At 43.5% G+C, this 13,864-nt stretch overlaps 1 protein-coding gene across 2 annotated transcripts in view; it reads right to left on the reverse strand.

Moving 5' to 3' along the window:
- Positions 1-13,535, reverse strand: part of PGBD5 (piggyBac transposable element derived 5) — a 60,898-nt gene extending 47,363 nt beyond the window's left edge. The window contains exons 1-2 of one of the 2 annotated variants that reach the window (XM_053938369.1): positions 13,233-13,511; positions 13,009-13,124 (exon numbers count right to left, since the gene is read on the reverse strand). In XM_053938369.1, coding sequence (XP_053794344.1) covers positions 13,009-13,124; positions 13,233-13,444 — 328 coding nt within the window. In that variant the 5' untranslated portion in view covers positions 13,445-13,511. Of the gene's footprint in view, positions 1-13,008 lie in introns of both variants that reach the window. The other variant, XM_053938368.1, reaches the window with a different exon arrangement.
- Between the last annotated feature and the right edge of the window lie 329 nt (positions 13,536-13,864).

Below are 13,864 nucleotides of genomic sequence, written 5' to 3' on the forward strand. Positions count from 1 at the left end.
ATTTTTGAAGTGAGATAAAGCATACTTCTTCTAGCCTAGGACTGCTCCAAACAAATGATTTAACAGTATAGGTATTATAATGTCAAGTGATGCAGTCCATAAAAAACACAGAAATAACTGCAAAAGAACGAATATTGGCAAGTGTAGCATGGAGTCCTTCAAGACACAGCAAACTAGGTGCTTAAAACTCTTCTTAGAAAAGCCTTTTTACTTGCGTTTAAAAATTTACTTACTTTCTCCTCCCTCTTCTAAATTACAAACAAGGTAGCTAACAATGACTCTCTACAGCAGTAGTCAGAGAAAGCAAAACTTAGAATAAATCTTTGTGTCTCCTTTCTTTAGGAAGCATTCAAAATCCACCAATATGTAGAACACTGAATTCAGCTAGCCTTAGAGGAAAAGAAAAACAGCTACACCAGAACTGCTTATAGAAACCATAACACTTTGCTTTCTTTAGAGAAACTATCACTTGATTTTGGTCACATCCTCCTGCCTCTAGAACCAATGTCAGGCAAATAAGGGACTACAGGGTACAAATCACAAAGTGAGTGAAGAACCAGACACAGGAGACAAAATCCCCACTCCTGCCAATACAGGTGATTGAGAAGGGAGAATATTCCTTAAATGTTTGCTATAAGGAATTGGGCCCATTACTTGGGGCATTAGCCTCTAAAATTGCATTGGTCTCTTCTATTAGGCAGCGAGAGCACAGATGCATTCATAACTCAGACACAATATAATGCTAACTCAAAACTCCATGCAAGGGCAGCTGACACTCCTGAAGTGCAACCTTCATCCAAAAAGAAGACTGAATAATCACGGATAACCAAACCCATGTGAACTATCATTTCTGAACTGAATAATCATGGGATAATCAAACCCATATGAACTATCAGATCTGAACTCAGATTTTGTTGAGCTGCATACTGCATTCCTGCCAGTTTTTTAATGCTATGTTGGATGCTGTGGTGGGTATGACAGTTCACATATTGTATCATCCACAAAAGCAGATCTGGAGCATCAGCTGTAGCAAGCTGGCTGAGCAATGTGGTCAAGAGCACCTGGCCATAATTTTGTTATGTTAGAAGTACCAGCTGTTATCTTTATGCGACACTATGAGGCAAGAACAGGCAGAATCTGGTTTCACATGACCTCACATCTCAACATCAACCTGCTTTTTCATCACAGGAGATGCTGTTGGAGCCTACAGGCTCTTCTCACTACAAATGTGCTGACTAATAAGGATTTAACTCAAGTGAGCCATCTTTCAGCAAGGGCAATTCAAAAGGCTGTCACCCCATCAGCTATCTTCCCATAAGTTAGGTAGGAACTCAATATCTGGAAGATATTTTACTTTACCTTCTCATCCCAAGAGAATGGACATGGGGCAGAGCAAAATTGCACAAAGTCTGGCTTACTAAGAAGCAAAATCTGATTAACTCCTGCCCCTGACTACCCGCAATTTTAACAAGAACAGTGGAGACATGGTATCCAGCAGAGCCCAGAGAATTAAAAAAAGGAAGTTTCATAATGACTAAGAACAAGATGTTAAAAAGGGAAGTATTGGTAGAATCTATGTTAAGATATAAGAGAAACATTCATTTTTATGGCATGAGATTTTAGAAAGCAAAATACAAATAGAGGAACTAAATGCTGCAGCACAGAAGGGCAGGTTAGAAAGAGGTTATAGTACAGACTAAAAGGATTCAGTAGAAACTGAAAGCTTAAAAGTAAAGTTTTGAGCAGCTTTTGTTAGACTTATTTCTTGTTCCTTTTCTGATTAAAGTATTGTGCTGAAGGATTCTCCCTTTAGCCACCCATTTCAGCTTAAAAAAATAAACCCATCACCCTTTTATCTTAGGAAGAAAGCTGACATTAGAGCAATTGGCAGTGCACTATTCAATGTCAAGCTGCTCCAGGTCAGTACTCAGACTCCTTCTGAGTCAACCTTTCAGCAAAAGACCTGAAGAAAAGGCACGGTTTTTATTTTAACATCTCACTCACTCTCCTGCAATGTATGCCCATAAAATGCTATCAAACATTTCTGCTTCATCATACAATACAAATGTCTGTTTTAGATAAAAACTAATGCTCACTTAGTTTCTTTTCATTGATTCAGGGAGAGATAGCTAGTAGCCAAAAAAAAAAAAAAAAAAAAAAAGAAAAAAAAAAGAAAATAAAAAAAAAAAGAGTTAAAAACTAGTGTAATCTCAACAACAGCATCACATTACCAGCATCAACTCCATTTCATATTTCTAGAACCATTTCATATTCAGTACCCACTCTGACAGTACCAACTCAAAAATACCCATAGCTTACTTTTTTATACCTGCCATCTGTCCCCATGAAGCAGTTAGGTGCCTACACTACTATTTGCACTCAACATAGTTCGATGTGTTTTGAATTCACCCAAGTCTAGTGGGATTACAGGTTTTGGTACTGCTGGCTGAACTCACACCCCTCTTAACCAGAAACAGCCATGCCTTGTACAGAAAGATCCAAAATGCTCCTCAATAAAATAAAGGGGGATGAAGGGGAAGAAGGAGGAAGTGAAGACAGCAATTTTCATGACAGAGATTCATGATAACCTAGGCATGCTTGATCTGTTACGGCAAGGACTTTGGCTTCATTCTCAAGGCAACTAATGAGGTTCATAACAGAGTAAGTTTCAAGAGTTTGAGGACAGGACACCAGAAGCTGAAATACCTGCAACAAAGACAGAAAAAAATTTGAATCTTGCAGTTTAGTATATATTTTTGTTTCTAATCCTCAAATACAAGGAGTCCCATAAGAAGAACCTAAATGAATACAAGTTCAAGGTAACATGTTAAGCTGGGAAAACAAAGACCTCCTAAAAGAAATAAGAACCTTGGTGACTTTAACTTTTTACTCTGATCCCAATACCTTAAACACTGAATAGATTTTAAGGAAAGACTAAGGAAAGACATGAAGGCAAATGCAGACATTTGCATCATAGGTGACCTTAAAACCATTTTTAGTGCATAAGCTTCTAAGATATTACTTATGGTCTACAGAGGGTTGTGTTGGGATTCAGTTGCAAGGAAGCTCTTTATACCTCAAAAATTGTCATGAACAGAGGCAAGTACAAACTCAGGCACCACTGATGCACTGCCTCCAGAGTGTAGCATTGCTAATCTCACAAGTCTTTGGGTAGTGTCACATCAGACATCCCTAACAAAAGCAGATTAGTGCTTTGAACATAAAGAAGTCTCAGTGTAAATCATTTGAGTAGAGATACAAGATTCATGGACACACAGCTCATTACCATCAAAGTGAGTGTGGAAACAACACTCTAAGTAACCATCAAGTTTGCCTGGACCACTTTCTGGGACAAAGGGAAGGAGGGAGTTTCACCTTAACAGATCAGGTAGCCTTCTGCAAGCACACAGCTCTTCCCCACAAGCTGCACAGCCTTCTCCCCACTCCAAAAGTTAACATGGAAGATGCAAGCAGCAAGTCCTTTGCATAACACTCCAACATGTAACTTGCCACTAAGCAGCTTGCTAGTTTATCTTAGCCAATCTAAAACAAAGGAAAAGAATGCTGGAAGGGACCTTAGGAAGTCCTTCAGTCCAAGGTCTCTATCCCCATTGAGCACATATACTGGGTGTCAGTCTGTTACAAGAGATACAACAGGTTAATGACACTTGTTCTTAGGTTTTCAGTGACACATTTGTCTTCTGCACCACTGCACCGTCTGAGAGTTTCTATCATGTCTGATTCAATTATCCATCAATTTATATCCATTATTCCTCATATTTAGTTTTCAGAGCAGGTAAGGCAGATAATTCCCTTTCCTATAATAGCTCTTTTACTTACCCATATGGCCCTTTGGCTTAAAACCAGAATACTAAAAGGTGGCCAAGTGAGTAGATTTTCTGCTTCTGTCCTTTCTCTTCATATTTAACTACATTCTTCTCACCTGGGTTGGCAACCCAGACTCTCTCTCTTAAGTGGCAAAACAGTCTCATTTCAAGTCTTGTACACTACATTTCAATGTTTGCCTTTTCACAGCAGCATGAGATTGAGTCACATTTGTCTGGTGCTCAGCTTCAACCACCAGTTCCTTTTCCACTCCATTTTCCACTTCTGCTGTTAGTGCTGCCTTCACACTAAGCATTCACCTCTTGCACCATGCCATTGTGCTTCCTGCACCAGACTATTTCAGGCTATCAACAACCTTGGAAATTCTCAGCTTGCTCTTCAGTGTACATGGAATCACTCCCAACTTCATGTTATCTAAAGTTTTAATAAAAAAATTCAAGAAGCCCAGGTCCTTTCAGGAATGTGCTTTCAGGTCCTTATTAATTAAAAATAAAAAGTAAAATTAAGTGAAATTAAATAAAAATAAAGTAAAAATGTCCCATCAGAATATTTAAGCTTTTGACAGATCTTTATGCCACACATTTTTGGAGATGCTAGGTCACACCTATCCAATTCAAATAGAGACAAACAGGCATTTTCAGTAATAACAATTTTAGTGAAAATACCTGATGGGGATTAGATGTTATTTATCCAATCAGATATTTCTTCATCTGCCTACTTTTCCCCACTATGTATTTTAATGTCTGTAAGATCTGTTGCAACAGATGTAGTGCAATGCAAAGCACAATGTGAAACTCAGAGCCAGTATTGCAGAGATGGCTCCCACCCCAATAATTTGTTTCCAGTTCACTGCAGTAAAGTCTCACAGAACACAGTGACCATGGGGGGCCTCCACAAGGCTCAGCTGATTCCTAGCTTTCCACAACTGCTCCACGCACCAAAATCCCCATATGTCTCATACACAAGACAAAAATACTGAAGGTAATCTACACCAAAAGAACTTGCAGGGCACCCATGAAACAAAGGTAATGTCAAAGGTAGGTAATGGCAAGCACTATTTCCCCGTCACTCTGTGACTCCCAGGGCCACTCCACTGAGGCAGCAGCCAGGCTCTCCATGGCTGACAGGAGGGCTGGCTATCAACAGCTTGTAGGGACAGGGTACAGAGAATCCACAGCCACTGGGAAGTGGGCTGGAAGAATGGCTCAAGTGAGCACTAACAAATTGCTTCTGAATGCTTTTTTTGTGGAAGAGCCATGACAAAGTCAAAGCTTTTACCAAGGAGCTTGTTTCAAAGAGCTGCTGTCAGTGCCCCAGGGTCACCACCATGCCTGACTGGCCTTGCCTGGCCCTCCTGGCCCAGTGCTCCATGACAGCTCCCCAGCTCCATCAGCCATCAGCCTCCATCCCAGCTAGGCCAGGCTCCAGCTTGGCACAGCCCTGCCCTGCCCTGGGCCCACATCCGGAGCCAGCCTCACCTGTCACCCCAGTGCCTGAGGATGCCTCAGTGCCCTTGGCTGCAACTGTCCTGGCTGGGGTGGCAGGATGGCCCTGGCTCTGACAGACTCCAGGGGCACAGTGGCAGGGGGCTGCTGTAGAGGTTGGACAATCTCTTAGACCATCTCTGATGTCAGTTTGAGTCATTACCCTGTAGTACAGAAGCAGATGAAGAAAGGCCTTTTTTGAGAAGTCATTCTTTATTCGTCAACTACAACCTCATCATGTAGAAAGACCAAGATGTCATCTACTCTAAAAGCCACCACTCTTTTCCCAAGGGGGAAGGTTTTCTGATACACTTGAAGACAAGCCCTTAAAAGAAACAAATGAAACTACTTGCAACAATGTTAGCACCATGAAAATAGCTACAGATCACTCAAATACAGTCCAAATGTTAGAGTTTAATTTCTTTTAATCTCAGTCAGTGACAAAAGGGAATTACTGCAGATCTCCAAGTATAAACCTTCAAAGACTATTTTTCTTCATCTCAAAACAACCACTAACTACATAAAAGGACAAGTTTATGAGTAAGGGATAACTACAATTGCCAAAAAATGAGAAAGACTTCAGTTTAAGGAGGTCTTCTCATCTAGTGATCCTTTTCAAAAATACAGTCCAGAAGGCTAGAAGCCCTTCGAAAGGCTAAATGATAATTTATATCCACATATGTATTTATATACATAATGCAACACATCCAGCAAGACAGATGTAAGAGCATCCTACATTTTTCAAGATCATCCTGGGAACCCCTTTCCCCAAACCAAAGGTGGTTCATTGTCAGTTGGCTGCTGCAGCACAAGGTTTACAAACCACTATCCTGCCCTCTGGAGAAGGCTGACCACTGATTCCCCAGGGAAGAGGTGGAGTCACCATCCTCTAAGTGTTCAAAACACCTAAGAATATGGTACTTGAGAATGTGGTTTAGTCATTAACATTGTGGTGGTGCTGGGTTGGCAACTGGACTCGATGATCTTAAAGGTCTTTTCCAACCTTAATAATTCTGTGAATCTGAATCTGTAAGTTTCAGTACATGTAGCCTCTTCCTGGCCATGTAGTTTTCCTGGGCTCAGGAAAAGATTACCATTGTCCAAGCCCTCTGTCAATAAGGTGCAGCCAGCAGCAGACAGCACCATGACATCAGTGGGAAGAGTCACACGCCCACAGCTACATGCTGACCCCTAGCACTGCACACCTACAGGTGCTCCCTACTCAGAAGTTAACCACCATCTACCTTTCCAAAAAAGGCAGAGATGGCTATATGCAATGGATAAGCAGACTTTCCACAACAGTGATTTTTGTAAGTAACTTCAAAAAAGAAAAATATTTTCATTTTTTCCTTGAATTTAATCCTTCAAACACACCCACCTCCCTGCCATATGTAATCAGAAATGAAACACAGTTATAACAGCAGTTGCTTTAAATATTTTTCTGCTTTTTCTTCACTAGAAATAACACCTTCATTTGTGCCCACTAATGGGCTTGCAGTATCTTTTATGTTCATCCAATAATCTTCCTGTCCAACACATAGCTAATTGCCCCCATCCATCCAGACACATACACAGTTCTTCTTCTGTGTTTCCTGTGTACCCCTCTCCAACATGATTTTGGCATCCTTACAGTGTGCCTCATTGACTACACTTCAACTTGCCCAGTTTTCAGGCGCATAGTAACAGCTTTGTATTTCTTTCTGAATAGAAGTTGCTTGGTTTTGTTCTTTGTCCTTAACACCACATATGGTTTATCAATACAGGTCATGTGAATCCCTCATGTTATCAAAGAAAGCAGAATCAAAAGCATGTTTTCTATCATGTCACATGAATACTAGCCATTTTCACAGAAAATAAGGACATAGTCCAAATGTAATTTATACAGACACAGAATCATCTGTGGAGCTTTCCAAGCCTATTATCCTGCAGTTTGTCAATCAAGGAACTCTGCCTTAATTTTTAAATTACCTTCTCAGGTATAAGTTCATTCATTTTCACACAGAGCCAGTGACTGGTTAACATCCTGTTCTTTAAAGAATATGAAGGGGGAGCTTGGATAAGCTCCTAGAAACTACGTCTTCTACAAGGAACTGAGGTGTCACATGCTAGTATCCTCATTAATTTGTCTTAGCCATGCATTCCTTTTGAGTCCATCTGTTCTGTTTTCTAATAACATGCCCTATTTTTGGCAGTACTCGAAAGAATGAGGTATCTCAGTGATTATTACCTCTAGTCAGGATGTGTAACTGTATCCACAATTACCTTCCCTTTTAGAAATACCTTGTATTTCCAAACTGCTAAATCCATCTACTCCAAAATTTTTGAAGCTTTCGCACAGGAGGGAAGCAAAACTCCGATAAGAACACTAACATGCAAGAGACATTTCCAGTTTCTTTTAAATCTAGGGCATCCAGGACAACTTCCTATGACCCAGCAGTCAGTGCAGAGTTTGTGAGTCAACTCCACCATTAGCATCCTCATTAGACTCAGCAGAGAGGTTGATTTCCTCTCTAGGCTGACTTAAAGGTATACAGACATAGAAACTGTTTGCTGTCCTGTTTCTGAGATGTTGACTAAAGGACATGAGTCACTGTAGGAACCGAACTAATTTAAATGACCCCATCAGTAGCTACAAGGAGAAAACACTCATTTTATGCAGTAACAAATCTAGAAGCAAATATGCTTTTTCTCTGTAAAAGGCTAGGCAAGCGTCTATGGAGAAGACCTTAATCTGCAGTGCTTACAGACTTTCCTGTCTCAAGTACTGACTAAAACAGATTCTCTTTATAAAAGCAGAGAAAAAACAGTGTTAGTTCTTTTTTCCTGTAAAGTCTATCTAAATACCAGGTTATTCTCCAAATGCACGTTTAAGACAAAGGTATGAGCAAAAGAGGCAAGGGAACATGGCAAGATAGCCAAGCTGCATTCAATTTTTTAATTAATAAGGCTGTCACATGTACCTTGCTCTCTTCAGTGACAATGGAAGCAGGAAAATGTGCTCTAAAGCCATTAAAACCTCCTGAAAAGCCTATCTAGATTTTGTAAGGTGTATGTGATATTAAGCCTTTGCACAATTCACTTATTTAGCAAAACTTCAAGACAAAGTCATCCCATAAAGGCTTTGCAAAGTAGTAATGTACATCTTTGAGATTTATTTATCATATCTTCCTGAAAGTGTTGTGATACTGTCATTATAAGTAACTTCTACATAGAATGCAAGAACAGATTATATAAATATGCATTCTTTCCCAATATTTTCCATGGTTATGCAAGTCAAAAGCAGCTAAGTTCTCTGATGACATAAATAAGAACAAAGCATATCAGCATCACTTTATCCACTTAGAGTCAGAGAATTTGGGCCAGATATTTCTGAAACAGAATCTGACATAAGTGACTACGTAGCTTTCATACTTTTCTTACTCCAGAACTTTTAAATATCAACATCAATCTAGTAAGATGAAAGCCTTCAGATTCTATTCAGGATTTGAACCAAGAGCTCCTGCACTGTTAGGTGGTACCATGTATATGGCCCTCTTTTATGGCCCAGGCTCCTTGTAGCTGGAATGCTGCCCTCCCATCTGACTGTCCATGCTCTTGGGAACAGAAAATACTAGAAACTACTTTAAATATTTGCTTAAACTTCTTCAAGGTGACAAGATTGCTAAACATGGTCTTAGCAGCTTCTTCCTGAGAGCATTCTGTTATACAGCAGCATGTTCTTCAAAGATGACAACTTATGGCACACTGTTTCAGAGAAACACTGGAAATTCATAAAAGCTATCCTCACTGTCTAAATGCAACTCAAAGAGGATTTGCTATGCTCTTTCAGCAAGGAACATTCTTAATATTTTCTCCTTAAGTCTAGGCTTAAGAACAGGGTTTGGAAGGCATAGAACATGAAGGCACAGTAGCACTAATTGCCTGTATCTTTGAGGACTTCAACATTAACTTCTGCTTAGATTTCCCTGCTATTGCTGCCACCCTAAAACATAACTCTAACATAGCATCCTAACAGTAAGAAGTGCTCTTACATCTGAGGTCAAATTTTCTGGTTGCTGAACTACATGGATATAGGACGCATTGGATCCTAGGAAGAAAACGCCAGCTACCCCAAAACAGGAACATCCAGCTGCAGCAATACCAGGATATTCGCACCTCCAAAGAACCAAGAGCAGAAGCAATGCCTCTATGTATTACACAACAGTTCCTGGCAAGATTACTGAGCTAACAAGGGAAAGCACCACTCAGAGCCACCCCACTCCTAAAGAAAGGAGGAGAACACCAATTAAGTCTGAGGCAGGAGTGACCAGAAATGAAGGGCTTATGTTGAGTTACTGGTAAGTACTAGCTTGTAATAGTAGTTGCTTGCTCTCTCTCTCCTTTTCAATTATGCTTTCCCTATCCTAGGAGCAATTTGTTCTCTTATTCTTTCTGGACTCTACAACTAGGTCAAAAAGCCTGGATCCAGCATTTGATCATGGATGACATCATCTTTTTAAACACACATGTTGACCTACCCATGGACCTGCTGTAGCCAGGTGCTCTTTGTGAAGGAAAAGCATTTCAGCAACTTCCTCAGGACCTCATATCTATTAACCACATCCCAGTACCTCAGAACTTCTATTACTGCCTTGATGTTTGAGACAGACATTTATTTCCTCAACCTGATTTCATTAGAACTACACAGTGCCTCAAGTCACCAGTTTAAAAATCAGGGTATCAAATCATATGGTTGAGAATTTTCTCACCCACTAAAAGAGTGATTTGCAAAATAGTTTAACAGGAAATAACACAAAGTGGCAGCAAGCTGTCTGTTTTAACCTCTATGTTAAAGTTAACAGCTATTTTGGATTTCAACAAAGGAAATCACTTAAAGCTATTCACATTGCGGGCCTTCCCCCCCACCCCAACCCCCTCACCAGGGAATCTAAGCACCCACTATTTTCATTAAATGTAACAGGAACAACAGGAAGTGGAGATTCCTGAAGAAGAGGCAGAAAACAAAAAATCTGGGACACAAACAGCACTGTGTTGCATAGCTATGCCAGGCACTTATCTCCTGGCACAGAAGCCAAGCCAGACCTTTCCCAGTTTGTCAGAACCTGCACACAAGCAAGGCAGCATCACCACACATACATGCAGTGACTGACTGCAGACTGAGGACATATTCAACCACCTAAGACATTGCCAGCAGCTTCCAACGCATCTGGGTCTTGAGTGTATTTCTGGGATGAAGTATCAGTCAGCCTGTGCGCTCAACATTAATTCCAGGGATGGATACAATGCTTTTTAAAGATGTAAGTTTAATATTGAGGCTGGGAAGGCAAAGGCAGTAGTAAGCAATCTATTCAAAAGAAAAAAGGGAAGTGATAGTGTTTTCTACTTGTAGTTAAAAAGACCACAAGCTTTATAAGTGGCTCTTTATTTTTTCTCTTGGGAGCTTTAGCTCACTCAACAACTAATTCAAACTTTGTCCTCCTCCACACACCCTTCCATGAAAGGGCAGTTTCCAAACCAAAGAGCTTGACCCTAGTCTGACTCAAGAATTCATCTCCAGCATCAATGAGGCTGAAGTCTCATGAGACATTTGTCTCCTGGCATCAGATGATTTCAAGTACTTGCCCCTAAGCAAACCTTAAGATTTTGACCAAAAGGTCATGCTCTAAAGTTTTGGTGCTAACCAAAGGTCATTTTTATCTCAGTCTCATGTAAACCTATTCTTTTTCATCTCAGAACCTAGAAATAAAGTATCTTACATCCAACACATTTGAACTGAGAATACAGTTTTCTTGGCGCTCTATCTTACCCTGTATTTCTTGCTTGTATTCCATAAGAGGCTGAAAGACATACTGTCACTGCAAGGCACCTCAGTGGAGACCCTTCCCTCAACAAGTACAGATACAAACTTTTGTGTCAGAATGGTGTCCAATGAAGCAACAATGGTACCAGCACAAGTACATTTAGCATGACTCGGATGATAACTGCAAGGCCTAAAGCCAGTCAATGTACAAACTAGATTTATAAGAGCCCAGTTATATACAATGCAGTAGTTTCCACAGCTTGGAATTTGAGTAGTCAAAAATAAAAATATCACAGATGGTACATGTTTCCTACATATCAAATCATGACACTACCTGAACTTCTGCCAAACCAAATCACCATTCTATGAAGAGCACGCAGCATCTATCATCCTCATCACAATCAATACAACTGAAGGGCAGAAGTAACCTCTTCTGCATCTATTAGTGGGAGGAAATATTCACAGCAATAGCCATACACCTTCCTCAAGAGACATCTGCATTGTTTCTGTCAACCATAAATCTGACTCCTTTATTTCAAAGGAAATATGAATTCCTGAATTAACAGATCATCAACTCAATTCCTTTCCAAACCTGTATTAAAGCACTAATCCCAATTCTGCCTGTATTAAAAAGGATATTACTATAAAGCAATAATATGAAGTAATAAGCCATCAAAGGCAGATAAACTAAATGATAATCAATGCTGAAATATCATCACATCATGAAGCTTATAGTCCAGAACATCATCTTAGATATGACTATGAATAACAACCTTCAATAGAACTCAGGAGTTTTTTTACAGAGGCACATAGCAGTGATTTTAAAACATTTTATAAGCTATTTATAGAGGCAAACATAGCTCCTTTTTTCACATTTTCAGAAACACAACTGAACTTTCTCTGGGCTCCTGTGCTAGCTATACCTTCCTCCTAAACCATCCAAAGCTGCTTCCTCAGATAGGTTCCTGCCTACCCCACTGCACAGATTTCAGCACACTACACTGAGTGCAGCAGCACTCTTTGGCATTTACTTTTAAAGCCAAATGAATGAATTAAACACTACTGAAAAAAAGAAAATATAAGCAACCTTAGGACAGACAAACTGTCAACTCAATTGACAGCAATCATCCTATCCTATTCTGAGATGCACATGTTGAATTTCATATCCCAGCTTTTCGTAACCATTAACCTGTTCTTGCAATGTCTTGCTGCTCTGCTACACAGTCAACTTGGCTGTCGAGGCCTGCAGATCTATTATGCGTTATAATGGCTCCCTCGGCAAGCCAGCGGTGTAACTTGCCACACAAGCCACTCCACAGATATCTCTGTGCTTTGTACTGCTGCTGTAGGTCGCGCTGTGTCATTTCACCACTCTCCTGGTATTCCCTCTGGCCAAAAGCCACGCAAGGAGGGTTAAGTTGAGGGACGGCTGCATAGAAAACCCTGCAGCCAGAGGGAATCCCAGTTCCAATCCCAGAGCCCCAGCGCACAGCGCGGGGCAGGTGACCCGCAGCGCCCTGCGCTGCCGGCGCTCGGGGCACCGCCACAGCCCCGCCGGGGAGGGGATGCCTGTGACTAAGCACACGCGGCCTCTCCTCGCCCTCCCGCTCACAGCCTCGGCCGGGCTCTCCACCACCGGCGCGCCCGGCCCTGTGCACCAGCGGCCGGAGAGCGGGGCCGCTCCCGGGAAGGGGCCGGGCAGGAGGCACCTGCCGTGGTCCCCCGGCGAGACCCGGCAGCCGGGCCCGTGTACGGATTTCTCTCCCGTGGCTGCGCCGCGACCCGACCTTGGGGGCCGCTCTCCGGGCACCCCACGCTGGCATCCCCACGGCTGCCCGGGCCCGCCGCCCCCGGCCCCGGCAGCCCTTCTCCTCGTACCGCTGCCATCCTTGAAATGAGGGGGTGGGACGTCTCGCAGCGACCGCGTCCATCCCCCCCTCTCCGCTTCCTCCTCCTCCTCCTCCTCCATAGGGCCGGGGCCGCCCGGGACGGCGCTGCCGCCGCAGACCTGCCGATGCCGCCGCCGCTCCGCCGGGGTGGGCGCAGCCCGGGGAGCGCGGCGCCGGGCCGCCCTGCTCCGCGGGCTCGACACCGCCAGGCGCCCCTGGTCTTCCTCGTCGTCGTCCTCGTCCTGGGAAGAGGCGGCGGAGCGGGAGTCGGCCGAGGTGCTGTAGAAGGGGTTCCCGCTGCTGTCCTGGCCCGACTCCCCGAAGACGTCGTCGGAGATCTGCAGGCTCTCATACCGGGATCGGGCCGCCTCCAGCAGCGATAGCGCCTTCCTGCGCGCCGGCCCGCCGCTGCCCTCCGCCATCATCTCGGCCGCCGCCAGCAGCCGCCCGCGCTCCTCTCGGCCCGGCTCGGCCGGGTCCTGCGGCCGTAGGCAGCAGCCCAGCAGCAGGAGCGGCTCGGGCACGGCGGCGGGCAGGCAGCGAGTAGGGGAAGCCCCACCGCCGCCGCCACCGGGGCTGAGCCCTGCCTCCCGCTCGCACCACCCGCCCCTGTGCGTGTGCAGGGACATGGGGGGAAGGAGCCAGCTCAACATCTCCAAGTACCACATCCAGCCAATTGCCACGGCACTCCGCGCTCGGGAGGTGGGGTTATATGGGCGCCGCGGGCCAGCGCGGGCCGCCCACCGCCCGCCCCATGCCCGCCTCCGCTCCGCCCATTTAAAACCACAGCGCCGGCTGCCGCCGGGCTGTCGCTGCGCCCCGACGCTGGGAGGGGGTCTCTAAGC

Source organism: Vidua chalybeata, chromosome 3 (assembly GCF_026979565.1).
Source record: "Vidua chalybeata isolate OUT-0048 chromosome 3, bVidCha1 merged haplotype, whole genome shotgun sequence".
NCBI classification, from domain to species: domain Eukaryota; kingdom Metazoa; phylum Chordata; class Aves; order Passeriformes; family Viduidae; genus Vidua; species Vidua chalybeata.